At 48.3% G+C, this 26,376-nt stretch overlaps 1 protein-coding gene across 2 annotated transcripts in view; it reads left to right on the forward strand.

The window, feature by feature from the left end:
• Positions 1–26,376, forward strand: part of GEMIN5 (gem nuclear organelle associated protein 5) — a 1,331,385-nt gene that overhangs the window by 827,795 nt on the left and 477,214 nt on the right. For both annotated transcript variants that reach the window (XM_069653955.1, XM_069653956.1), the window contains exons 17-19: positions 3,674–3,919; positions 13,596–13,730; positions 20,559–20,681. In XM_069653955.1, the coding sequence (XP_069510056.1) occupies positions 3,674–3,919; positions 13,596–13,730; positions 20,559–20,681 (504 nt within the window). The remainder of the gene's footprint in view (positions 1–3,673; positions 3,920–13,595; positions 13,731–20,558; positions 20,682–26,376) is intronic.

Consider the following 26,376-nt stretch of genomic DNA (forward strand, 5'->3'; position numbering starts at 1 on the left):
ACTTGATGTGCGCAGAGCGGTCATCTTTTATATGGAAAGAACTAGACCACTGAGAAAGACTAATCAGTTCTTTGTCTCAGTGGCGGCAGGAAGAGAAGGCGATGCAGTTTCCAAATCCACTGTATCTAGATGGATTGTCCAGTGCATCACTCTGTTACACTCTTGCTAAGAGAGAACTGCCCTTCAAGCCTAGAGCACACTCTACTCGAGGCACTGGGGCATCCATAGCATTCATTGCAAATGTTCCCCTTGAGTCAATTTGCAAGGCGGCAACCTGGAGTTCTGTACACACCTTTACAAAACGCTGTTGTCTAGATGCCCATTCTAGATCTGATTCCCAGGTGGGACAAGCAGTACTAGGACATCTTTTCTCTAATGTTCCTTCTCACAACCCACCTCCAACTCCGGGTACTACTCGCTAGTCTATGCACAGCATGTGATTCTAAGCAGATTAACAAACATCAGAAGACATGCATTACTTCCCGTAAAAGCATTTCTGATGGTTGTATCTGCTTAGATTCACATGCCCCCACTCTTCCTCCCTGCTCGGATGGAAGGAACATAGACGTCTTATTACTTCTCTTTTCTGTACTCACTCACGTTAGTCATAAGGCTCCCTCATGGCAGAAAAAATACAAACAGAGGGACCTCGACGCGTGAGGGATTTTGGGTACACTACACGTCACTATAGGGATAGTATTACAGACACGCCTATGTCGACGTCCCCTTTTCGACGTTTGAAAAACAAGATGCAATACTCCGCAGTGACCACTGGATGTCGGACTATGCACAGCATGTGAATCTAAGCAGATACCATCAGAAATGCTTTTACAGTAAGTAATGCATGTCATACCCAAAAACCATGAGTACCCTGTGTCCGCCTCTCACTCCTGGCTCCTCACAAAACCCATCCCTGCTAAGCATGAGGACCAAGACATTCCCTGAGTCCTTTTTTCGGAAAAAACTTGTCCCTTGCTGGGAGATACTCAGTTATGTTGTCATCCACCAAAGGACAGGATGATCTCAGGTCCCTTGCCACCATAACCAGTCCATTCTCAGTTTCCTACCCAGTCAGAGATTAATATGAACAAGAAATCCAGATATTTACTTAGTGGGCATACCCTGGTGTGCCAGTACATTTTGAGAAACAGAATCCTTCTATTTTGGGTATGAGTCCCAATATTTAATTCTACTGCCAAAACACCATAACAAGGGTCTAGTGACCTCACATCCGTAAATTGGGGACAAGATTTAATTATCGTAAGAAGACCACCATCTGGTCTGCCTCCCTCCCCTTTACGGGCCGTTTGGAAACAGGTGATATACCAAATATGGGACACTCAAGTAGTCAGATTCTTGGATTAACAAGACCCCAAATCCCCTTAAATAGTTGCACAGGTTCACATTCAAAAATAGGTGCGACAGCCCACGAGAATTCCAAGATAAGAGACAAGCAGCCAGTCTTGCTTGAATGGTTGGGCACATGGGTGTCCCTAGCCATATTCTGTAATGAGCCAGCAAGCCAAGACACGTCATGTTCTTGATCCCGACAAGCGCCCTTCGAATGTGGCAACTGTATTTCTTTGGCCAGAGCCCTCAAAGAATACAAATCTGGCACCCCCGAAGTATGTAGGCTATCCACAGTATATTGAAAATGCCTGGGATTATAAACTGTTATATTTTAGCCTATTTGCCTGAGTGGTGAAGATTCTCTAATTATCGAATCAAAGACAATTTGGGGGCTGATATCGAAAACAACCATGTCAATCCTGCACTCAAACGGCGGCGCAAATTAGGAACTTCTGAGAAGAGCGCTAAAATATGAGACCTATTTAAGGCAACTTGAGTGTCTTCTGTAAATATGCTCTTAACCAGGAGCCTATTTGTCAGTGTTTTACCTAGTGGGTTAATCACTGATATGGGGCTACTTCCCTGCTTCCCAAGGTTAGAAGACATCGCAGTACCTAAAAAATCCATATCCTACAACCGGTACTTCGCAGCACACTGTAGACTGTCTTACTCCACTCGCAGACTAGCTTTATGGGTTCCCGAGCTTCTGAAGACGAGTTAGTTCTCCTCCACACTTTACATTGTCTTCATAACACGATTGGGTCTCAACCATAGAATGTCCTTCCACTGTGCCTGCACAGAGACTGGTGATGTTTGACAAAATCGGCAGTGGCCCCACAGAATTGGTGGGGGAAATGATTGCCTCAGTTTGAGCCGCAGTTCCTATCCACATATTCTTATTTAAAACAGTATTACACTTTGTATTTTGAAAGTCGCCATAGTTTAAAGGGTTTGTATCCTCTGCACGAGACACCCTGATCCCCAAAACGTGTGGGTCAGTCGGGCCACACTCCAATACTGAGTCCTCGTCCAAAGCGCTCTCGGAGTCCAGTTGCCTTGTGGGTGGCGCCAAAGTGTCTTTCTACTTAATCAGCTTTTTCTATTTGGCCATTGATTCTTGAATAGTGAGGTTACAAAGACACTTCCTAGACGAGATATTGTGGAGATTTTTCATGTTCACATTTTTCTTTTTGTTTTACTCGGCAGGTTGTATGTTCTTTTGCTTTTGTGTTTCCTTACTCCCAAGAGGCTCCTGGATTCCAACTGACTTAGTTGGAGTTTTGGAGTACAAAGGAGGAGGTAAGGAAAAACTTGTGACCGTCCCATCTACAATCTGGACCAAGGCAGTTAAATGAATGTTATTCCTGGATTCATGAGTGACCAGAGGGGTTATACACTGATACGACTGCCTCATGGGGAGAATCTGCAGCATTCTGTAGTAAATCAATAGCTTGAGATAAATCTGGCTTCCCAGCCACAGTATCAACGTTTAAAAGAGACTTCTGCTCTTCCTCCTTTGCAGCATTGTTTAAGTTAATTTGAATTGCATTCAGAATCATGGAGTGCATCTTTAGCTCAGATTTAATATTTTCATACAAAGAGGCAAACGTAGACTGCACGTAATTTAAAGCCACTAGGGCTTTTTGGGCATTTCCATTAGTATCTAAGGGCAGCTGTCTTCCTGGGGAGTTGGCAATTGCCCTGGCTGAGGAGTAGCGACATAAGATAAAATTGACAGTTCACTATCCTCCCTTTCTGCCTCTAAAAACATGGGGGGATCGTTCAGAAATAAATCTGCAAACCCCCTCACCCCCCGCCCACTCTCAGCTGTTCCAGCGCTGCCACAGATTTCAGTATATCCGTCAGACACGAAGTGTGACATTTTCGTTTTTTCTGTGAGTATAACCAATTCCTCTGGGTGACTCCCCTACTTGGCAACAAGGGTGGTATAAAATGGTATTTTTTTACTATGTATTAGTGGCGCAAATAGAGCGGGCCTCCTGTTCCACTATCCCCTACCCTTCCTGGTGACAATGGTATGGGAGGTTCCCGGGCCATTTCCAAAATCTGGTGTACAATGTGCTGGTCCGTTGGTTTGGAAAGACTTCTCAGCGTATACATGGATCGCAAAAAGACAAAATTCACAATTGAATTCAATAGATACTCACTCCAGATGTCTCACTGGCGACTCTTCCCCCAGTATTTGAGCAGCGGCCTGCTTCTAGAAGAGCTGCTGTGGTTTATTTGGCTAACCATAGCCTGGTTTGAAAAGGGGGCAACATACCTACTCCTGGTTTTACGATGTATGTTCATTAATTCACAGGGAAGAAGAGCACAGATCTGGAAAAGAAGCGCACCTTCCAACCCAAGCCCAAAGCCAAGAAGAAAAAGAAAGCAGGGCCAGCTTTGGAGGGCAGCAAAGGCCCTGCAAACCCTGACCTGAGCCAAGTGGGCAGCAGGGATGGGTTTGGTCATGGCAAAGTAAGCCCAGCAGACAACGTCACTTCAGACCCGGAGGAAGAGGAAGAGGCCATGGAGTCCAGCGTCCCTGGGACCACCTCCGTGAAAGGTATGGCCAGTTCATCAAACACACAACATACACCTAGCATACAGCATGTGTACCGTATGGATGACAACAGTGTTAGCTTTGCTCGCACAAAATATTGCATATATAGCAGAAAGCCAGCCAGTCGTCAATCACAAAGAGCACGGCTAGCACAGCAGGAGCAGTGCAAGCCTGGATCTGATATGGGATCAGTGCAAGCCTACGTCTGACGCACTGTGGTCTGTATCTGTACCCATACAGCCCCCCTTTTTCTTCCTGCACTTATCAGACCTACCCTGTCTGCTGCCTTTAAACTTAGCACTTGCAAATTGCTGGCTGCATTACCACTGTTTTTTGCCTTTATTATATAATTATTGTTATTTATCTGTTTCTCCTCTGCTTCGCACTTTCCACCTCTCCCCGCTTCCATGCACTTTTCCCCTCCCCCCTCTCCCATGCACCTGCGAGTTCTCAATGTCACTGGGCCTAGTAAGATCGCTGTTTTTGTTCTCCCCTGTTCCCCTCCCTTGCCTTGTCGCGCTCTGAAACACTTGTGTACGAGCACGATAGAAATAAAATATCAATCAAAGCAGAGGTGGCAGCCTAAAGGTTTTACTTCACACGACTGGGTAGACTTTGGTCCATGCATTCATCTCTTTGTCTCTAAAAAAAAAGAAAAGAAAAAGAAAACAATGGGGCAACGAAAATGTATGCTTATCATATGTGCAGTATCTATAATAGAAATAACCTTAATGCCACTGTTGTGAAGTGCTTGCAGTGTATGCTGATGTATGATGAGCTGAGAGAATGTTGGCGTGCTATGGTGGAATGTTTGGGTGTGAATGCTATGTGAAGATTTTAGGTTTGAGCTGTTGGTAAAGCTAGCCTGGGTGATGGGACGTAGTGGTTCGCTGTAACAACTTGTAGTGTAACTACAATAAAGCTTACCTGAAGAACCTTACCAGACTGTCTGGGGAACAACCTTTCTACACTGGCGACGAGGGGTCTTCTAAGCAGAAGAAAAATAACCTACATGCAGAGAGAAGAAAAATGTGGTCAGTCTGCTGAGGGGAAGTAGAAAAGGAGAGAAACCACTGCTCCCCATGAGAAGTCCCATCACCCAGGGGAAAGGGACGAGGAAGTTAAAAAGGCCCAGTTAAAGAAGCCTTGTCCACCTCCCAGAAGTAGGGGAAGAAAAACCCTAGTGCAGAGCCAAGGGGAGAGTGAGAAGGGGGAAGGGGGGGGGGGCAATGGCAGAAGTGAACTGATGAGGCAGAAACCCCATGCCCAGAGAAGAATAAAAGGTGGGGCCTAACCAGGAGAAATGTAGCCAGGACAGAAGAAATGAAGGTGCTGTGAGAAATCCCCTACCCTGGTCAAATACAGAAAGGGTTCTGGAAGGGTACACTAGAAGCCATGCGGATGACCGAGCTATGCCTGAAAGTAATAGGCTGTTGAAGTCAACAAAAGAATCGAGTGATATATATAAAAAGGTACTGAGCTATCCAAAGGCTGTTGATGGGTTGAAGGCTCAACATTGTTACGGTGTATAAGTGGCCGAGGAGTAATGGGTATAAAGGGTTAAAAAACCGCATCCACAAATGTCGCAGCGTGGGGCAAAGAAGACCTACCTCATAGTTCTGTGACCGTTAATACGCTGTAGGTTCAACCCTCTTCCATGATCACAGTACGAATGGCGACGTCACTGGCGTGCTGAGGGATTCAGCAACTTCAATAGTGACGCTCCATTGGCAACGTTCTGTTCCTCAATGGGAACGTTGGGCCGCGATCTGTGCACTGTGCTGCGTTATGAGGAAAGGACCCAGCGGTGTAAGGAACGCTGTGCAGTAGCCGAAGGAGTTGCGGGGGAAACATTAGTAGTGCAATGTTGAAGATACAATTGGGAATAGTGCTCTGGAACAAAGTCAAATGAAATGACGCCGCTGATCAGGACGGCTTTTATGTATGTTTATGACAGTTTCAGCGAGAAGAGCATTTATGAAATGTGCAGATGAGTTTGCGTAGTTCTGAGCGGCTGCTTTGTCGGCTATTGCGCAGTTAATCTCCGATTTCTAGCAAAGGAAAAAAGGACATCAGAGATTGCGTGTAAAGCAGGTGATCAACGGAGCGTTGGTACACCCATAGCAGGTTGCGTCTGACGTGCAGACATACCATTGTACTGCCCCAGTGATTTTGTAAAAAACACGTTGTGCAGTCCCATGAAGGAAGGCGAGCCAAATAGCCATAACGTCACAAGATAAAAGTCTGCTCGGAGAGCAGGGAAAAGCTGCGCAGACTGCTGTGAGGAGATGCACAGTGGAAGCTGGTGGATGGAAGTTTTCTTTTGCAAGATCTAATGATGTTGTATCCTTTTATAGAGGTTGAAATAGGTAAAAGTATATGGAGACGGTATGTGAGAGTGATGAGGTGAGTGAACTAGCATAACCATTTGAGGCATTTGCAGGGTTAGAGGTGCAATGCACCTACCGACTTTTAGGAATTAAAGTAATTGCTATTAAGTGGGAATGGAGGTGCATTAAGTGTGCATGAGGTGGAGTTCCTGTGTAAATTGACTAGTGTAACTTTTCGAGGGGATTGGGTCCTCCGACGTATTCCATATCTATGACATGTAATCACCATAGCTGTACTGCTTCGGAAACTTTTTTCGGCTCCTGCGTCGATGACGTCGATGCGCCGTCGTCGAGGACCTCCTCCGACGTCATCCGATGTGATAAGTAGGAAGCACAACGCCCGTAGCCTCAGTTCCGTTTTTTCCGCGGACGTGTTGCTTCGTGAATCTCGGTTAACGCCTTGACTCTTTGGAGTTCTGTTCTTCTCGGTTCTTCGAACCTGTTCGTTTTTGTGAAAATCCTTCGTGTGAAGATGTCTTCGACCCCGCGTCCGGGCTTCAAGAAGTGCGGGGAGTGTGGGTCCAAGATGTCGGTGACGGACTCGCACGACGCCTGCCTCTGGTGCCTCGGGGAGGCCCACGACACGGATGACTGTATCGACTGCCAGTCGCTCACGTCCAAAGCCTTACGCGAACGTAAGAAGTTGTCGGTAGGTCGGGTGTCCAAGCCCCGGAAGTCGAAGTCTGCGGGGCTTTCGACGGATGATTCGAGAGGTGACTCTCCGCGTCATCGTCGGAAGTCTCGTGGGTCTCCTTCTAGGAGTCAGTCTCGCCACTCCTCAACCTCTTCGAGGCATTCTCGGAAGCGCCGACACCGGTCGTCTTCCAGGTCCTCTTCGGAGGACTCTGCCCGGCACGTCGCTTACCCTACCAGCCGTGCAATGCCGGAGGAATGCGCTTCCTTCGGGAAGAAAATGCTGGCGATTCTCGAGTCGCAGGGCACTAAGCCGTCCGCGCCCCCGAGTGGGGTCGGTCGTGAGAGGTCGAGAGACATCGCTCGCAAGAGTGGTCGCCACGAGTCACGTTAGAGGTCCCGTTCGGACAAGGAGACTCATTCTCGACGCCCCCGTTCCAGGTCCCGGTCCTCGACGCGTTCGAGACCGTGTGCACCTGTGAGGTCTTCGAGGAAGACATCGACGTCTGAGGCGTCGAGGGCGTCGAAAGGCTTTCTCGAGGCTCCGGCTTCGAGGAAGTCGTCGAAGCCGTCGACGCTCAGGTCGTCGAAGGACACGCTCGTGGCTCCGGCTTCGAGGGCTGTGTCGACGCCGCCGATGCTGGCGGCGCTGCATCTGACGTCGACGCAGATTTCCTCGACCCCGATCCTCTCGGCGCCGATGCCTGTTCTCTCGACGCCGGCGCCGATTCGCTCGACGCCTTTCGTGTCGGAGGTACCCCGTGGCACGGGGGAACCCCCTAGGAAGGCTCTGGTTAAGAGCCAGCACTCTCGGGTGCCTTCCTTTCGCCACCTGGAATATATTTCAGAGGCGGATGAGGATTCTGATGGCCTGGTTCCTAGTCAGGTTCCAGATGAAATTGTCTCGGGCCATAGTCAGTTTGACGATTTGAGGCAGTCACTGCATGATGCCAGTGGACTGGACACCTCTCCGGAGGTGGAGTTTTGTAGGCCTGAGCCTGGCTCCCATGCCGATTCCTCGTACCGGCGCCTTACGGCTAGGGTTTCTGAGTACTTGGGATGGTCTGCTCCCCCAGGGGAGTTTGTGCAGGATGATCTAACGGACATCCTTGCTGTTGGTCCCCCAACTGACCCGGTACTGGCGTTCCATATGGCTTTACAGAGAAGGGTGGCGGCGGCTTGGACTGCTCTGGAGAGTCTCCCGGCGGTGGGCAGATCCTTTTCGCGAAAATACTGTCCAGCCAGTAGCGACCCCTGCTACTTGACCAGGCACCCCACTCCGGAGAGTTTGGTGGTGCAGGCGGCCACGGCTCGACACATGCAGGCGTCGTATCCTACCATCCCTCCTGATAGGGACGACAAACGTTTTGATGGCTGGGCGAAGAAACTGTTTTCTTCTGGTGGTATGGCGCTTCAGGCGGCCAACTCCATTTGTGCCTTGTCTCGTTTCACACACACACTGTGGAACTGTGTTGCATTAGCGGCTGAAGATATTCCCGAAGGGGACGAACGGGATGGTTTCCTTGCTATGGTCCAGGATGGTAAGGATGCCATGTGAGTCCGTTCAATTGGGTTTGGATTTAGCTGAATGCGTCAGTAGGTCCATGGCGGCGAGCACCGTGATACGCAGGTTTGCGTGGTTGCGGAAGTCGGGGTTTGCTCCTGATGTGCAGTCCCGGCTCCTCAACATGCCCTTTGACGGTGAACACCTTTTTGGCAGCAAGGCTGACGAGAGCCTTGAGAGGTTGCAGACCTCAAAAGCTGCAGCGAAGTCGTTGGGCGCTGCAGTTCGCCAACCTCCACCTTTTCGTCCTAGGGGACAGCAGTGGAGGGGTGGTTCCTTTCGCTATTACTCGTCCTTCAGTAAAGCGAGAGGAGCTGGCAGTCAAAGAGGCCAACGCAGGGGTACCAGAGGTGGACGACAGCGTACCCGTGGTGCCAAGGCCGCTCGGGCAGTTGCCTCTTTGCCCTCAGGTAACGCCGCAGCCGCTCCCACTCAGTCATGAGGCCATGTCCCATGGTTCGCCGGTTGGGGGAAGGCTGGCGCAGCATCTTGTAGAGTGGCAAGCCATTAGCCATTACTTCAGATGTGTGGGTTCTGGAGATCATAACCCACGGCTACTGTCTTCCTTTCGGCACAGGCCTCGCGACAATCCACCGGGGAACCTCTCTTTGCAGAGTCCGGATCCGCTCCTTGTGCAGGAAATTCAAGCCCTGCTGGAGAAAGGCGCCATAGAACTGGTGCCTGCAGCGGAGAGGAACAAGGGATGGTATTCGCCTTATTTTTTGATTTCGAAGAAAGACGGGGGATTGAGACCCATAATGGACTTGCGCGGTTTGAACAAACTCCTCAGGAAGGACAAGTTCAAGATGGTTACTCTCTCTCAAGTCCTCCAGGCCCTTCAGCTTCAGGACTGGTTGGTGTCACTCGACCATGCTTACTTCCATGTGCCGATCCATCCCAAGCACAAGAAGTACCTGAGGTTCGCGGTTGGCGACTCGCACTTTCAGTTTCGGGTCCTGCCGTTCGGATTGACCTCCGCCCGAGGGTTTTCACCAAGCTCATGGTGGTGGTGGCAGCGCATCTCAGGCAAGGGGGGATTCACGTCTACCCCTATCTAGACGATTGGTTGATCAGGGGGAGCTCTCCCGAGCAAGTCCTGGATCATCTGTCCGTCACCTGCCACTCCCTTCACAGGCTGGGCTTCTCCCTCAATTTAAAGAAGTCCCATTTGACGCCAACACAGCGGCTCCAGTACATCGGAGCAGTGCTCGACACTTCCCTGGGGCAGTGTTTTCCTCCCCAGGTGAGGGCTCTTCACATTCAGCAGATGGTGCACAAGTTTCAGCATGCCCAGACGCTCGCAGTTTTCGAGTTCTTGCGGTTGCTCGGCCTCATGGCATCCTGCATTCTTCTGGTGCCAGAGGCTCGCCTGCGGATGAGATCTTTGCAGTGGGCACTCAAGACGCAATGGTCGCAGTCCTCCGGCAGGATGTCGGACCCGGTTCAGGTGCCGCCCTTGGTCGCCCGGGACCTTCTGTGGTGGGCCGTCGAAGGCAACTTGATGAAGGGGGCTCCATTTTGGCTTCCCTGGCCGGAGGTGACGATCGTGACGGATGCATCCCTCACGGGATGGGGAGCTCATGCCAACTGGCTGACAGTCAGCGGTCGTTGGTCTCCGTCGGAGTCCAGACTCCATATCAATCTGTTGGAGCTGAGGGCCGTCAGGCTAGCCCTGAAGGATTTTCTGCCGACTGTGTGAGGAAAGAATGTCCTGATCCTGACGGACAACACAGTGGCCATGCACTACCTCAACAAAAAGGGGGGGGGGCAGGGTCACTTCCTCTGTGCAGGGAGGCGATGCAGCTCGAGTTCTGGCCCATCCAGCAGGAAGTTTCGATCTCGGCAGTTCATCTGGCCGGAGTCGAAAACGTGACGGCAAACGCTCTGAGCAGGCAGAGCGTGATCTCTCACGAGTGGGAGTTGGCTCAGGAGATTCTCCTGGAGATCTTCGCCCTTTGGGGGACCCCTCAAGTGGATCTCTTCGCCTCCAGTGTCAACCGGAAGTGCGAAAGGTTTTGCTCGCGGGAATTTCCTCCAAAAGGAGCCTTAGGAGACGCGTTCGTGGTGGAGTCGTCATTCCCGCTGCTGTACGCGTTTCCTCCAGTCCCCGTCATCCCGCAAGTGCTGCAGAGGTTACGGAAGTTCGGTTCCCAGATGATCCTCATTGCTCCGGCGTGGGCTCGGAGGACGTGGTACCCGGACCTTCTCGACTTGTCCATCTGCCCTCCACGTCGTCTTCCCTACCAAGACGATCTGCTCTCACGGAAGGGGGGGTCAGGTTCTCCATCCAGAGGTCAGATCCCTCAACCTTCACGCTTGGCTTCTGAAAGGTTGAGGTATAAGGATTGGGACCTCCCTGAAGACGTGATGGAGGTGTTGCTTTCAGCCCGAAGGCCAGCAACAAAGTCTCTGTACCGTTGCCGTTGGCGTAAGTTCTGCGACTGGTGCAGAGTTCAGAATGTGGATCCTTTTGCATGTGACATCCCCATGGTTCTGTCCTTTTTACTTTCTTTGGCCCACAGGGGCTTGCAAGTGGGTACCATTAAAGGTTACCTGGCGGCGCTGTCTATCTTTAAGCGCTCGTCTGAAGAGTGTTCTTACTTTAAAATCCCTTTAATTTCACAGTTTCTGAAAGGGCTCACTAATGTGTTCCTTCCGTCACCTTTCCTGGTGCCCGGTTGGGATTTAAACCTTGTTCTTAAGTTTCTTATGGGTGCTCCGTTTGAGCCTTTACATTCTTGCCCTTTGAGGCTGTTAACTCTGAAAACTGTGTTTTTAGTTGCGGTTACTTCTGCTCGCAGAGTGAGTTACAGGCACTTTCAGTTAAGCCACCCTTCACTGTATTTCACAAGGACAGGGTTGTCCTTAGAGTGCGTCCTTCTTTTCTTCCGAAGGTAGTGACGGAATTTCATTTGGCCCAGAAGGTTGTTCTTCCGGCATTCTATCCTCCTCCGCATCCTGGTAAGGAAGAGGAAAGGCTCCATAGGCTTGATCCTAGGAGAGCTTTAAGCTTTTATGTTTCACGCATGTCCCGGGTCAGAGTGGACGATCAACTCTTTATTGGTTACGCTGGAAAGCGTTTGGGGCAAGCTGTGACGAAACAGACTTTGTCTCGCTGGATTATTTTGGCCATCTCGGAGTGTTACCGCTTGGCGGGTAAGGACCCACCGGCTGGCTTGCGGGCCCATTCTACCAGGTGTATGGCTGCATCTACTGCCCTGCAGAGGGGTGTTCCTATCCGCAACATCTGTGATGCAGCCACCTGGGCTTCAGTACATACATTTGTACGTCACTATTCCCTCGATTCCATCCGAGGACAGGATCTGGCCTTTGGCAAGGCGGTCCTTTGCTCTGCTATTTGATTGGCTATTCAAATTTTGATTCTAAATTCTTTCCCTCCTCCTTGCTCTGGTACTGCTTTGGGAGTCTGTCATAGATATGGAATACGTCGGAGGACCCAATCCCCACGAAGAACAAGTTACTTTCTTACCTGGTAACGTTCTTTCGATGGGATGGTCCGACGACGTATTCCATATCGCTCCCGCCCTGCCTTCCCCGCTGCAGAATTTCTTTTGCGATTGCAGCTTAAGTTCCGCAAGGCTTTGTGTCTGACTGGCAGTTGACTAATGTCGCACGTTCTGGGGGAAAAAACTACAACTGAGGCTACGGGCGTTGTGCGTCCTACTTATCACATCGGATGATGTCGGACGTCGGAGGAGGTCCTCGACGACGACGCATCGACATCATCGACGCAGGACGCAGACGCCGAAAAAAGTTTCCGAAGCAGCACAGCTGTGGTGATTACATGTCATAGATATGGAATACGTCGCTGGACCATCCCATCGAAAGAACGTTACCAGGTAAGAAAGTAACTTGTTCTTTGAGGAATTGCAATTTAGTGGTAAAATGCTTTTTTGGAATGTGCATTTTTTTACTTTAAATTGTTTATTATTATTGTTCATAACAAGGGAAATGCATGAAGTGTGCCGTAAGTGGCGTGATTAGAGAGCCTGTGTACGTGGGCCAAAATTAACCTATTGAGGAGTTGCAGGTTTAGAGCTGACGCCCATCAGCGTGGACTTTTAGCAGTTAACCAATGTAATGGTTATGTGGGGAATGGGTGTTTAAAATAGAACCATGCCGGCTGGTGCAAGGCATTTATAAGATGCTTGAAGTGAATTTGGCATAAATGACTATGTGGGAATGGTGTTCCCTATAGTTGGAGGGTCGCGCCTTCCGTGAAAAACAGTTGGCGTGTATGGTGCCTCACATAGTTCGAGGGTCGCGCCTTCCATGAGAGAAGTGAGGTTGTGCATGTGGGTATGGTGTTCCGCAAAGTGGAGGGTCGCACCTTCCGCACAGAACTGTGGATGTAAATGGTGTTCCACGTGGTTGGAGGGTCGCGCCTTCTCTGGTAGAGTTGAGGTTGAGCAGAGTGAGTCCGTACCAGTTACGAATGTGCCCTAATTTTTTGAAGAGTGCTGCAGAAGTGAACTAGTGTCGAAAGGGAGGACGCCCTCCGTGTACGGACAAAGAGTATTTTGTGGGTGGGGGCGCTCCCCGCTCATTATGGATGGCTTGTTGGTGTGTGTCCCTGTGTGTTTCCTCTTGTGGTTTTGTGCGTGTGAATGTAAGGAGGGAGATGTGTTGTGACGTGCTTGGAGTGTATGCAGATGTATGATGAGCTGAGAGAATGTTGGTGTGCTGTGGCAGAATGTTTGGGTGTGAATGCTATGTTAAGGTTCTAGATTTGAGCAGTTGGTAGAAGCTAGCCTGGGTGATGGGACCCAGTGGTTCGCTGTAACAACTTGTAATGTAACTACAATAAAGCTTACCTGAAGAACCTTACCAGAGTGTCCAGGAAACAACCTTTCTACAGCCAGCTTTGCTTGCACGCAGAATGACTGCATTGTTACTTATCTCCACCTTACTGTTAAGATGGTGTGTTGAGTGAGTGATTGATTTAAGGGGGCCCTTGGTATACCATTCTCAAACACGTGTGTCGGGTTTCTCTTCTGCACTGGTCACAAGCGTAATTTGGAGCATTGTGTGCAGGTTCTTAAGAACTCAAGAATTTTCTTTAACCTTTCAGCTTCTGATGAAAATGTTTTGCAGCCGGTTATCGTTCCTGTGTCAATGCCTGACAAACCAAAACCCCCACAACCCCTGAAAAGTTTAACCGCCAAAAAAGAGCCATTGAAGGAGGATAGACGAAAGGAAAAAACAGGTGGGTACGGTGTGTGTGTATTTGTTTGTGGTGCAGGCATGGGAGAGGGACATGTATGAATGTGTAATGCCTAGTTAAAGGTATGTACAGGAAACCAGCTGTAACTGGTTTGTCCAAAACATGCAGATGGAAAAAAAGGAGATATGTCTTTTGCCGAGTGAGACATTGGCTCCCAAGTTCCCGGAACATGTTTGACACATTGGCGTGTTTTGCATCGTGATGTGTTAAGCTCCCATGCCATTCCTTCCAATGATTGGATATATTTTAAAAAAAATAACAATAGCAGACTTGCACTCACGGGTTGGAGTTGAGGAGAGACGGACACATGAGCGTTTGGTTGTCAAATGCTTTTATTCAATTAATAAAATCCGTTGGCTAAATTCCTCACTAGCCCTAGCACTATGAAGAGATTCCCTGCCTCAACAAAACTGAGACAGTCGTTGTCAAGATGTTCAAATTAATGCTCTGTCCTGTGTCCAAAACCTATTCTGACCCTCACACTCTGAATATTACTAAAGGTACAACAAGGTGAAAACTAAAGTGTCCTTCGGCTGCTTTTCTGTAGCCTTTCTCAACTCCTGCGTACAGAGTTCCAATATGAAAAGCAAAAAGTGTTCCAAAACAGTTCCACTGCATTACAAGTAAGATTATCTTACTTATTGGTCCATTATGTTTGCGGGAAGTTACTTTCTTCCCTTAGATCGCATCTGGTAATGCCAAGAGGGACAATCCACTTCCCCTAATCTTTCCTAAAGATTGCTACTTGTGCCACTACTAAAATAAATTCCTCCCCACCTCTGACAGACTTGGTATGTTCTCCTGCCAAGTACTGTCACTTCTTTTATTCCCAGAATCAATGGGACGAGGAAGAGTGGGGGGTCATCGTCTCTTTTCAAGTACAAGTATCGTATTTGGATTATTGGTGTTTTACTATTCCTTATTTTTTGTGCGAGGAAAAGTGGTAATAGGAGGTTTTGCCGCAGAAGAAATGGTCGAATAGGATTTCATTGAATTTTTATAAACTATTTTGGCCGCAAATGTATTTGGGGGTGGCTTTAGGTAAATAACTAATGTAAAGGAATCATGGGGGGGCTGCAGGGGGTCTCCTAGGTATATATATATTTTTTTATTTGTATTTGGTTGATGCAACCTTTTACAAACGAAAACACGTTACATCCTTTTACAGAACAGAGAAACAAAAAAAAAGAATGCACAACTAATTTCATTCAACTATCACATAGTACAATGATTCTAATATTACTAGATATAAAAGACTAAAACAGAAATTAAAAAAGAAGAAACAAGGCAATATAAAAGTCTCCTAGGCATATATTTGCAGCAAAGTAAAAAAGAAGAAAAGAAATTGAATTAAATAGTTTAAAAAAAAAAGAGTCAACCTAATCACACACAGCACTGACACCCCGTAGATGGGGCACGTCCCGAGATGCTGCACACTCTTACACCCCCTTGTGTCCACATTACATTAACACTCCCTTACTCCCTTGGAGCCCCCCCCTCCACCCCCAGATACCCAAATGAGAGGCAGGACCAGTTGGCTGAGTGGAAGTGAAATTGCCACCGCAAACTTTATTAAAATACATAAAGTCAGGAGTTATCTTACAGGTGTTCCGTTTCGCCGCTACCTCAGGATTCTGCGCTGAGAGTAGCATCCTAACTCCCCCCCCCCCCCGCACCCCCCACCCCGTTAGGCCCTTGCGGACCCGTCGAGGGCCCCGTCCCTCCCCATCCATCCCTCTATACCCCTGGCCAAGTTTTTCTTTCGATTTTTCTTTTCATTTTTTCATTTTCATGGTTCCTTTTCCCATTTTGGTTTTTCACTTTTTCGCCTCATGTCCTTTATTTATTTCCATCCAATTTATCCCTTTGTCCCCCATTATATATTCCTTTCTTTCCCCTACATTACCCTCTTCTTCACCCCATATCCTTTCCTCTTGGTAGTCTCGATTTTCATTACAATTTCCTGATCCCCATGGCGTTCTTCCCTTAACCTATCGTGACTCCCCCCTCTTCCTCCCTTCATCGAACCCAGTGCTGTCCAAACTTCTTCTGCTTTAGCTGTTCCCCTCCACTCAGGCCTCGCATTGCCCAGCTCCTTCCCTTTTCGCCATACTAATGTCTACCGAGGCGCCCCCCCCTGCCTCCCCGTTAGCTACCTTCCCCCCCGGATCCCGCTAGCCATTCCTTCCCCATCTTCATCCCCTACCCAGCTCCTAAAGGTCCTTCCCTAATCTTCCCGGCCCTGCTCCTCTTTGACCACTTCCCACAGCATACCAAGGACCCCATCCTAGGCATTTCCCAGTTATTTCTCTAAACTGACAATTCATATTCCCCAGTTTACTTCCTATCCCCGCCCTAACCGTCCCTCTTCCCAGGTTCACTTCCCCATTCTCTCCCTACCCCAATATTTGTTTCATCATTACTTCCCAGAACCCCGTTTATCCCCAACCTCCCTTCTTTCCTTTCCTTCCCTTCCCCTCCCCTTGTTAGGATTCAGTTGTTACTCTCCTCCGTTGATCCACTTCCCAATTTCCCCCACCCACGTGCCAGGCACATATTTGCAGCAAAGTAAAAAAAGAAGAAAATAAATTAGATTATAAATAGTTTTTAAAAAAGATTCAACCTGATCACACAGAACCAAAAGAGTGGGACTCTTCTTGTGTGTTTCTTTACTTTTGATGCTAAACGGGGTTTACCCTTCGGCCCCGTGCTGCTGGTTATTGCCCACTTTGTCCCTTCTTTCTCAACCAGCCCCAGTAAGTTCTTACCTTTCAGAACTCCCTCTAGAGCTCCAGCCGGTAATCATCTCCCGTGGTGACTAGGCACACATCCACTGGCCTTGATGGTCCCGCAGCCGACTTGTTGCTGGTCGGCTCTCCTATTCGGCCTGCTTTGCCGTCGCACAATGACAGCTGATTGCCGGCTCGCTCTTCTGCTTTTGTTGGTCCAGCTATTTTCTTGCCTCCCAAACATGAGGGTTTCTATTATTGCCTGCATGCTTGCTTGCCCACAACCTCTCTCCTTTTGTCCTGTTTCCTTCAGAGTTGGAACCTGACACTGCGCGTCCTTGCACCAGCACCTCTTGGTGAATGCTGCACGGTGAGGTTCTTCTTGTGGGATCGTACACTGCTCTCTCTGGGCATACCGTGTTTCTGTGAGCCCACGCCTACGGGACTCTCCTCTGTTTTCTGTCTCTTCTGAGACTTGTAGACCAATCGTATACTGAAAGATCTGCTTGTTACTACTATTTTGGATTTTCCTTCTGTCTCCGGCCATTCTGCTTCCACCACTACTTCGACTTCCACTACAACTTCCACAGCCCCCTGGCCTTAGTCCTTCTCTTTTATTATTTGAATTGTTGTCAGACACAATCCAGGGACTGGAATGTTGTTTACTGTTCTCTGCTCTTCTTTCATCTGCATGGAGCTTCCTCGTCCTATCACCACAGGTAGAAAGGCTCGACACATGCAGGCATAGTGATCAGCCAGACCACACCGGCCAGAAGCTTTTCCCGCGGCCGGGCACTCCGCAGGGTGGGGCAGGTCATACCCACACTTTAGGCATGCCTCCCCCAATTTTCCCCTCCTGTCACGGACGTTGCCCGATGACCTCCTGGCACCTCTGCCTCCTGCGCCACGGCCTACAGCACACACCTCCTCCACTTTGCCCGGCACACCCCGGCCTCCATCTTGGATGCCCTTACCTCAGACACCTCTTGGCACCGACCCAGTTCAAGGATGCCAGTTAAGGTGATACCTGGTTCTAACAGTACCTGCCTGCACAGCTTTCCTGATGTACATCCTGGATCAGCTGATTCCTGACCATCGCATCTGAATTGTCCCAGACACACGCCACTGACAGCTGTCGCAAACGGCCATAGAATGTGTCCAAAGACTCATCGTCCTTTTGACGGGTCGAAGTCATAACAAAGCGCTCATAATCCACATTTGCTAGATGCAGAAAGTAATCGTGAAGAGCAGCCTTTTCCGCCCTGTACGAGGCATCTACTGGTTGAAGGGACTCAAAGATCACGTGTACCGCAGGCCCCGCAGAATACAAAAGGGTCGCCAGCTTACTGTCCTCATTCGTTTCTATGGTGGCCCGGAAATACATGTCCAAACAATCTATCCACCTATCCCCAGGCTGGAAGGGGCCCCAGAGATGTCAAACTCAGGGAGTGGCTGCAGCGCCCTTGGTGGTCTTGTCTGGGCCGTTGCTTGAGGCATGGGGGCAAGACCCCCAGGTTGAGCAACGGGTTGGGCCGCTGCTTGGTCAGCCTGGTTATTCATGGGTGTAAGCACACAGGCACCCCACCTAGATTATAGATGGGGCCGCAACTCACTCCAACAGTCTTCTTCCAGCTGAATAGGAGTAGATGGCAGGCTCCCTTGATCTTCACCCCACTGCAAAACAGTCAAAATTGAGCCCTGGGCATTCCCACCAGACCAGTCCAGAACACACACACAGTGTGTGGCAGCCAAACACAGGAGAAAGGTGAATCGGCACCAATATGTCCAAAGATTGAGCCAGGCAGACCTAGGGGTCCAAACAAAGAAACGCAGCAGGCCACCCCCAGCACCTCACCTCAACTCGATCCAATATGCACTTTAAAGTTCGAAATTATGAGTTCATGTGCCGTGCGTGCAGAAGCAGCTGCCCGCTGCTTGTGGTTCCAATAATTGGGGCAGGATGGCGCACAGACCCTCTTCTAGAGGGCCGCGACCATCCTAGGCCTCATTATTAAAATGGTCGCCGAGCCGCGTGTGCCTCTCCCTCTCCGCGGCATAGAACGAGATGAAGATCTCTTCGTTCGAGGAAAAAAAAATTGTTTTCTTAATCACTGCTGTGCCCGAGTGTAGTGCCGATCTCGTCACTGTTGTGGGTTGGTGTCCAGCCCCACGGTCTGCCGTGAGCCCCCTCCCGCCACAGACCCACACAGGAGACGGTCTGTTCGGTTCGGGCTCCCCAGTAGCTCTAACGCAGCAGGGAACGCATGCGGCGGTGTGCAACGTCACTCCACCGCATGCTGATCCATTAAAGGGGAGGCACCACAATTGGAATCCCCTTGCAAAAATACATATGGCCATACAGTGTGTCAGTGCTAGAACTGGGGTCCGTTGTAGGAATACCTAGAAACTTCCTTGGTTTGAGTATGGGAGCAAGATTTCCTTTTGTTATTAAAGCGACCAGACACTCTGACTTGTTGGTGTAATGAGATGATTTTATAATGTGGAGCACAACGCTAAAGTGCTTCAAAACTCTGCCTCGTGTTTATATGTGTGCACCCAGCCATGTCTTTCAAAGGACTTGTATCTGAAAAGTTAAGCTGCAAAGACGATGTTGTGTTTTGTGGGGCGTTTAGCAGAGGACACATTCAAACGTTTTTAGTTTTGCATATTACAATGTCCACTGCAGCCTTATTTCCACTTCCTTCGTGCATGCAGCTTCCATTGCTTGCTCTGGATGCCTCGAGATTTCCGTGGGCACAGAAACCGATTCTATGCCATATTTTTGCTTTTTGCTGGTCGCCTACCAAGAAGACAGATTTTCTTTTTGGACAATTTGCGGCAGCCCACAAAAGCTGAAATATGACAATCCCCACCCTGGCTTGCGGGATGTTCGTAAATCGATGTTCGTAAAATCGGGGGCTTCCCTCATCAGGTGGCCCTGCATCCCTCCCCACCCAAGCGTACCCCTTCCCACTACACTCACTAACACGCAACACGTTCACACACTCATAATCACCTACAAGTTCTCCAGCAACAGTTCTTCCTGGTCCCGACGTCCCTGTCAGCCCCCTGCGCGCACTGTGTGCAGCAGGGGCATGACACTTAGATATAGAAGGACCACTCGGTGTAGTCACAGAGTGCTCTTTCTAAATCGACCTTTTTTTCTCTCGTTCTGTTGAAAACTATCTTTTAACTCAATACCCAGAAACCATCCGTCTTTCACTGAAGCTTGTCATGTCCTGTACACAAAGACGTTTGATAATCGAATGGGCCATTTCAGTTTAAAAGCCTCACATGCACACAACGCTAAAGTTCACCTCCAAATCCAAGCCGCACAGCACTGCTCTATCGGTCTACAAATAAGCATTAAAGCTTTGCTTTTTTCATTATATGATGAACTTGTCATTGGCTTATAGAGCAGTGCTATTTTATACGCATGGCTTTATCAACGCACGAATGACCGTGCTCAATGTTGCAGCGACTAAACACAAACGCATTTCACCCTCATTTGGGATCATCAATGTAGCGTTGACGACCCTGAGATTGAAACATTAGGGCATGCTTAATAATAAAGCACTTTATCAATCATAACAAAGACACTGGTAATAATTTTCTACCTATGCATAATTAATCATAACTTCTTTGCCGACTGGATATAGAATCTGGCACAGATTTGCTAGCTTAGTTTATTAGTGCCCGTCACTGCTGTGCTTACTGAGTATAGTGGAATCTGGCACTGCCCTGCTAACTGTGCCTATCCTTGAAAACGGGCCACATACTCCGGATTTTGCTGGCAATACCACACAATAGTTGGAGTAACTGAGAATTTTATAACACAAACTTAATCTGATGTCAGTAACTAGTCTTTTAGGGGCATTACTTTGTATAGCTTAGGAATACTTGGCAAATGATAGAAGCATATCATGTCACTACTTGGCAAATCAGTACATTGTGTGCATATGCTGCCAATAGTTGTTGAATGGTGTAGCTAAAGATATGCCAATGCCTACATATCAGCCCAAACTATGAACTTTGTCAATTGTCATGATGGTTGTAGAAGTGGAACTTTCTTTTCTTCCAGAGTCTGTGGCAAAAAAGAAGAAGCCTCGCTCTATGCTTCCTATCAGCACATCTATGGACCACCGGTCCAAGGAAGAGCAACATCTGGATTGTCTGGCATTGGCAACATCTGTGCATTTGAAAGGTATGTATGGCAGTTCTGTAAAAGGTGAAGATATGGCACTGTGGAGCTTTTTTCTGCACTATGGATATGCTGGGTACCGTGTGTGTGTGTGTGTGTGTGTGTGTGTGTGTGTGTGTGTGTGTGTGTGTGTGTGTGTGTGTGTGTGTGTGTGTGTGTGTGTGTGTGAGATTTAAATCACCATGTAGTGATTGGTAAAGAATATTACACGTTTTTTACAGAAATTATAATACATAGACGTCAGTAGAGGCAGTCCTATTACATTACCACTGTAAAACCTGTATAGCGTAAAGAGAATAGCAACTCAAAACCCATGCAATAAAAATAGTCCAAGAGGCAAAAAGATCACTGCAATATTTTGCAAGGGAAACACAGTTTTATTACATGCATAACAATCTCAAACGGTCCCGTAGAACTAACTGACACAGAGCTCGTCATGCCCCAAGAGGTTACAGGTCATACAGCGGAAAACGGCAAATCTCCATACATAGGTCACATTGTTACCCCACGCCCCTTATTGGCTACCACCTGTAGAACATGCTATTATCCCCTGGACCGATTGGCCACTCCTTACCTAGACCCATTCCCCGTGGCCACACCTTTAATCTTGCACAGGCAGGGTTTAGACCAGACAGAGGCTCTGAAAGCTTGCTTGTGTCCGTGCAGGATGATATGTCCAGGTTGGGGTGCTGATTCTGCCGGACCTCTCGGCCGCGTTCGATACGGTTGACTACCCCATCCTGTTGTCACGCCTGGCACAGATCGGAATATCTGGCCAGGTTCTTGCTTGGTTCACCTCTTTTTTTATCAGACCACAACCAGACCTTAGCCATGCCTCCGTTCCTCTCTTCGCCCTGTCTCCTCACTTGTGGTGTCCCGCAAGGTTCTTCATTGTCCCCGATCTTGTTTAATATCTACATCTGGGCACTGGTATGCCTTATCCGCGCCCACGGCCTCAACTGCTACTCGTACGCCGACGACACCCAAATATTGATCCGTTTAGATCAGGATCGAGAAGCAGTGTCGTCGTGCCTTCGTGACTGTTTGAGTGCCGTTGGCGATTGGATGGACCAGAACTGGTTCAAGCTCAATGGTGACAAGACCGAGGTGTTGGTGGTGGGCTGCCCCCGGGATCCCTCATTTTGGGCCACTACTTTTTGGCCCGCCTTTCTGGGTCCCCTCCCCAGTCCAGTTAGCAAGGTAAAAAACCTAGGTGTTAATCTCTCTACCTCCCTCTCTGTCATATCAAGTCATGCTGTCTGTCAAGCAGGCCACTACCATCTCAGGGTTTTGAAGAAGGTTCTACCCATGATACCCGAACCATTGCGCCCTCCAGTAGTCGCAGCACTAATTCTCGCCCGATGCATTTCTGTAACTCGCTGTATCTGTTGCAGCCTATTGGCCTGATTCAGCAGCTACAGCGTATCACTCCGGTGCTGCGCTCAGTCCATTGGCTGCCGGTTAGCCAGCGTGTTTGCTTCAAGGCCTTGTGCATAGTTCACCGGGCTATCCACGGTCAAGGGGCTGAGTTTTTGCAGGCCAAATTCTCTCGCTATCTTCCAGAGCGGGACCTACGCTCCTCCACTGCGGATCTCGTTATTGTTCCAAGATATCACTGTACTAGGGTTGGTGGTATGGCTTTTTCCATAGCCGCGGCCAACCTCTGGAATGGTCTCCCTCCTGTCATGAGGAAGATTCCCAACCTCCTTGCTTTTAGAAGAGTGCTTAAGACCACCCTTTTCTAGTTCTCTACTCTGTGGCTTTTTCCAAGCTTATCAGTTCTCCCTCTTCAGCGCCATGATGCCTTCGGGCGACCGTGCGCTATATAAATGAAGATAACATAACCTTATCTAGACCCATTCCCCTATTCACATGGCTCAATACATCATCACTATTAAGTTCAGGTACGGTATGGGCTACTGAAATATATTGAACACTAATAAATCGTGACTGTCACGTGATGTGCACCCCTCTGATCCAGACACTTTCAAAGTAAACTGGCAAGGCCAACTGTGCGTTGATAAGACAATGGGCCTTCTCATTATACCAGACGCTGCAGTGCACAAGAGCTGCACCCCTGACCTTGTACTAAATGTATTGGCATCACCCCTGCTCCTACTATCCCAAATAATGGAACGTTCCACAAACGGCTCCTCCTCTTAGGTAGGTTTTTCTCTCAAGTCCAATTTGTGTTGGACTCTGCAAGACTAATCCCTTGGTTTTAGGGCCCCACCTTCTAATATAGGCCTGTACTACCCACAGTTGGTAGAGTGGCAGAGCTGCCAGGCTTATCTTAGGATGGGGGATTTGAGCTGTTTGATCTATAGTAATAGGCCTAGGGCCAGAAAAGACATGGAACTCTTTTTGTGAGGGGTGGGTGTGGTCAGAGAACCATCCTGTTATGTTATTTTATTTATAAGGCTCCAAAGCCTGAGGGCATCCAGGCACCATGAAGAAGGAAGATGGAGCCCTATCTAATAGAAACAGGTAGCTGGATCAGAAAATTATGAGAATAAAAAGGTCTTCAACTGTTTCCGGAAGATCAGAAGATTGGCTGTGTTACATAAGAAAACCGGCAGGGCATTCCAGGCCCGTGCAGCCTGCACATGAAAAGCGCGACCATTTCCACAAGCTCGTTTAACTCGGTCTACTTGTAGGGAGCAGGCCTTAGCTGAGCGAAGAGATCTACTAGGCGTATATATTCTTAGCCTGTTCTTGAGGTATATAGGTGCATCAGAAGCGTAAAGTGTATTCTAGCTGAGACTGGCACCAGTGGAGACTCGTCCTGGCTGCTGATGTGATCTATAGGCGCTTCATCTGAAAGACGATGCGCACTGCAGCATTTTGAATCTTTTGGAGTCTTTGAAGGTCTGCCTTCTTCGCTCCTCCCAAGAGGGCGTTGCAGTAATCCACTCTAGGTAGTATGAAAATCGTCTGCTTGATTGCAGAATAAGAGGTTTGAATTGTCAAGATCCCTACATGGTGGGATAATGTAAATATTAAAAAGCAGGGGGGAGAGACAAGCCCCCTGAGGAACTCCACAGATGGTAATCTCAGCATCGAAGGCACTCTCGCCCCAATGCATTTGGGAGCTATGCCCCTCAAGAAATGATTTGAACCAAGTTATTGCCTCCCCTGAGAGACCTCCAACAGTAGAAATCCGATCCAACAGAATCCCATAATCTAGCAAGTCGAAGGCTGCTGATAAATCGAGCAACATCAGCAGCCCTGACTTGCCGGATTCCAACCCAGATAGCATATGCATTTTTAAGTCCAACAAGGCGCTCTCAGTGCCACGAAAACTGCTTAACCCGGATTGTTTTTTATGAAAGATGCCTCTTTCTGACACGTGTACCTGCAATTGTAGCATAGCTACTTTATCCACAAGCTTTAGAAAAAAGAGTATGTTAGTAATTGGCCTAAGATTGGCGGCATCATTGGGATCTAGGCTGGCTTTTTTTCAACAGCGGAGTGACTACTACATGTTTTATAGAAGGGGAGATATGGCCAGTACAGATGGAAGAATTTACAAACCGACAGAGAAAAGGGGCAAACATGTCTTTATGTTCAAGTATCATTTTCGACAGTAAAGGTTCACCCGGGCAGCTTGTAGGGTGCATGGCCCGCATAATGTTAGAAATATCTGTCGTAGTATGTTCTTTAAAACAGAACTCGGCTCGATATTGTTGAGGAGAATGTTCTCCTTCGGCTGAAGATTTAGAGGTAGTTTTAAAATTTGACTGTGCCTCTTCGGTACTGTTATGATTGGGTTCTCTATGAGTAGCAGTAGGAGTTATTTTAGCTAATTCTTGGAGGATTTTCTTTTGGGCCATTTTTAATTTGTCAGCAAAGGCTTTTTGCACTTTTTTACAGTCGTCATTAGTGGGTTTAATGACCAGACATGTACTAGCAGGCTTTTTCCAAGACCTCAACAGTCAAAAAAGCTCTTTGGTTTGGTTCCCAGCATTGGTGATTTGATTATTGTAGAAGTTATGCTTGGCTTCTACAATTTTCATCTTCTAAGTGTTCTGTGGTGTTGTCTTTTTGCCAGGTATGCTCCGCCTGTCTTTTAGCTGTTTTCAGTTCTGCCAGCATTGTGGTAAACCATCTATGAATGTTTGGAGTATCTCAAACCGTTCTAACTTTCAGAGGGGCGACCTGATGTAACATTCTTAAGATTTCATCATTGTAAGTACTAATAAGCACTTCCGGGCTATCTGAATTCTTAGTTGTATTCATTATAGCCTCTAGGCATGCTGAGAGGATAGGAGGAGTAACAGCCTTCATGTTCCTACCAAGCACTTTGTGCATAGGTTCGTGTTTCCTAGGGTGAGCGATTGGAAGTGTCAGCTGGAAGCGGATGGAGAAATGATCTGACCAGGCACATGGCGTGGTAATTACATTGTCAATTAAGATATTTCCACTTCCCACCCAATCCAGAATTTGACTTTTTATATGCATAGTTTCATTATTGTGAATAGTTATGTGGTAGTTATTTAAAGACATTCCAAGATCAATAGCTTTACTTTCTTTAGCATGTCCCTTCCACAAGTTAAAATCAGCCAAAATCGCCACAGCAGAGTTGGTAGTCAACGGCGATATGATGGTGTCTAGTATCCTCCACTAATCCACTTAAATGGGAAGTAATACTATCATAAATTAAAGTTTGTTATACTTTTCTTTCTTAGTGGTAGGGCAGATGTTAGGGTAGCGTAGGTTTTGACCGAGGTCACAGTTTCTGACGTGTCATAACAAGCACCCTTTTTTATTTTTTTAGAGTAAGGAACTACTTGTAGAAGGAGGGCTTAGACGAGGCAATCTTTCTTTTAATAAAGTATCCGGTTGCAAACATGCCCTCTTGTCTGTCGCCTATGTCTCACTTACCACAGCATCCAGAGATGCACCAGCACTGAAAACACAGAAGTGATTTAGAGTTCAACATGCCTGCAAGCCTGGCACTGATGCTTCGGGTTCCGACTGGAATAGAAATTTCAGAACCATCACACTGAAAGGCATAGCATGCACAAACATTGGGCGCTACATGATCTACCTGTTAGTGAGGTTTCTGTACAACCTGCTGGTGGTGGCTGTGTTACTTTTAGGGCTTCTTCGCTTGGGTTAGTGGGACCAACTAACCCCGAGACGAACTCCACTGGACCACCTTCCTCAACTGGCTGTACTACTTTGCTGCAACAGAAACCAAGGTCCAGGGGTCGAGAAATCTGTAGTCAAGTGCAACGTCTGTGATCCAGCCAGAAACTCCAGGAGTCTTCTCAGGACCCTCCAGAAGCAGGACGACCAGAGCTCGAGTCCCCTCACCAGAGTTCAGGACTCGAGGAGTGAAGGAAGCCCAACTGCTATCCAAGAGCCGCGGTGGTGCTGTTTACCGAGCGCTGAAACAAGGAAGTGCTGCAGATCCAAAAAGAGCCCATAGCTGCCACCGACTGCCGATTTGCTGCCACAGGGGTCCCCAGACGTCCTCCCTCTTGTCCCCATGACTGAGGCCCAGGAACCCAGGTTCTCCAGTATGGGGTCTGGCATGGATTCACATGCTTATGAATATTCCCAGTCGTCAGGCTGGGAATCCTTGGTAAAGAAAAAATCAGTTTCGTTTCTGATCTGTCTTTCTTAGTAGTAACCAATCACTGGTCTCTGGGTCATACTGCCCCCAGCCAATGACTGCCCTCTCCCTAAGCCC

The sequence above is a fragment of the Ambystoma mexicanum genome, chromosome 3q, assembly GCF_040938575.1.
Source record: "Ambystoma mexicanum isolate Mex_15411 chromosome 3q, UKY_AmexF1_1, whole genome shotgun sequence".
Classification (NCBI taxonomy): domain Eukaryota; kingdom Metazoa; phylum Chordata; class Amphibia; order Caudata; family Ambystomatidae; genus Ambystoma; species Ambystoma mexicanum.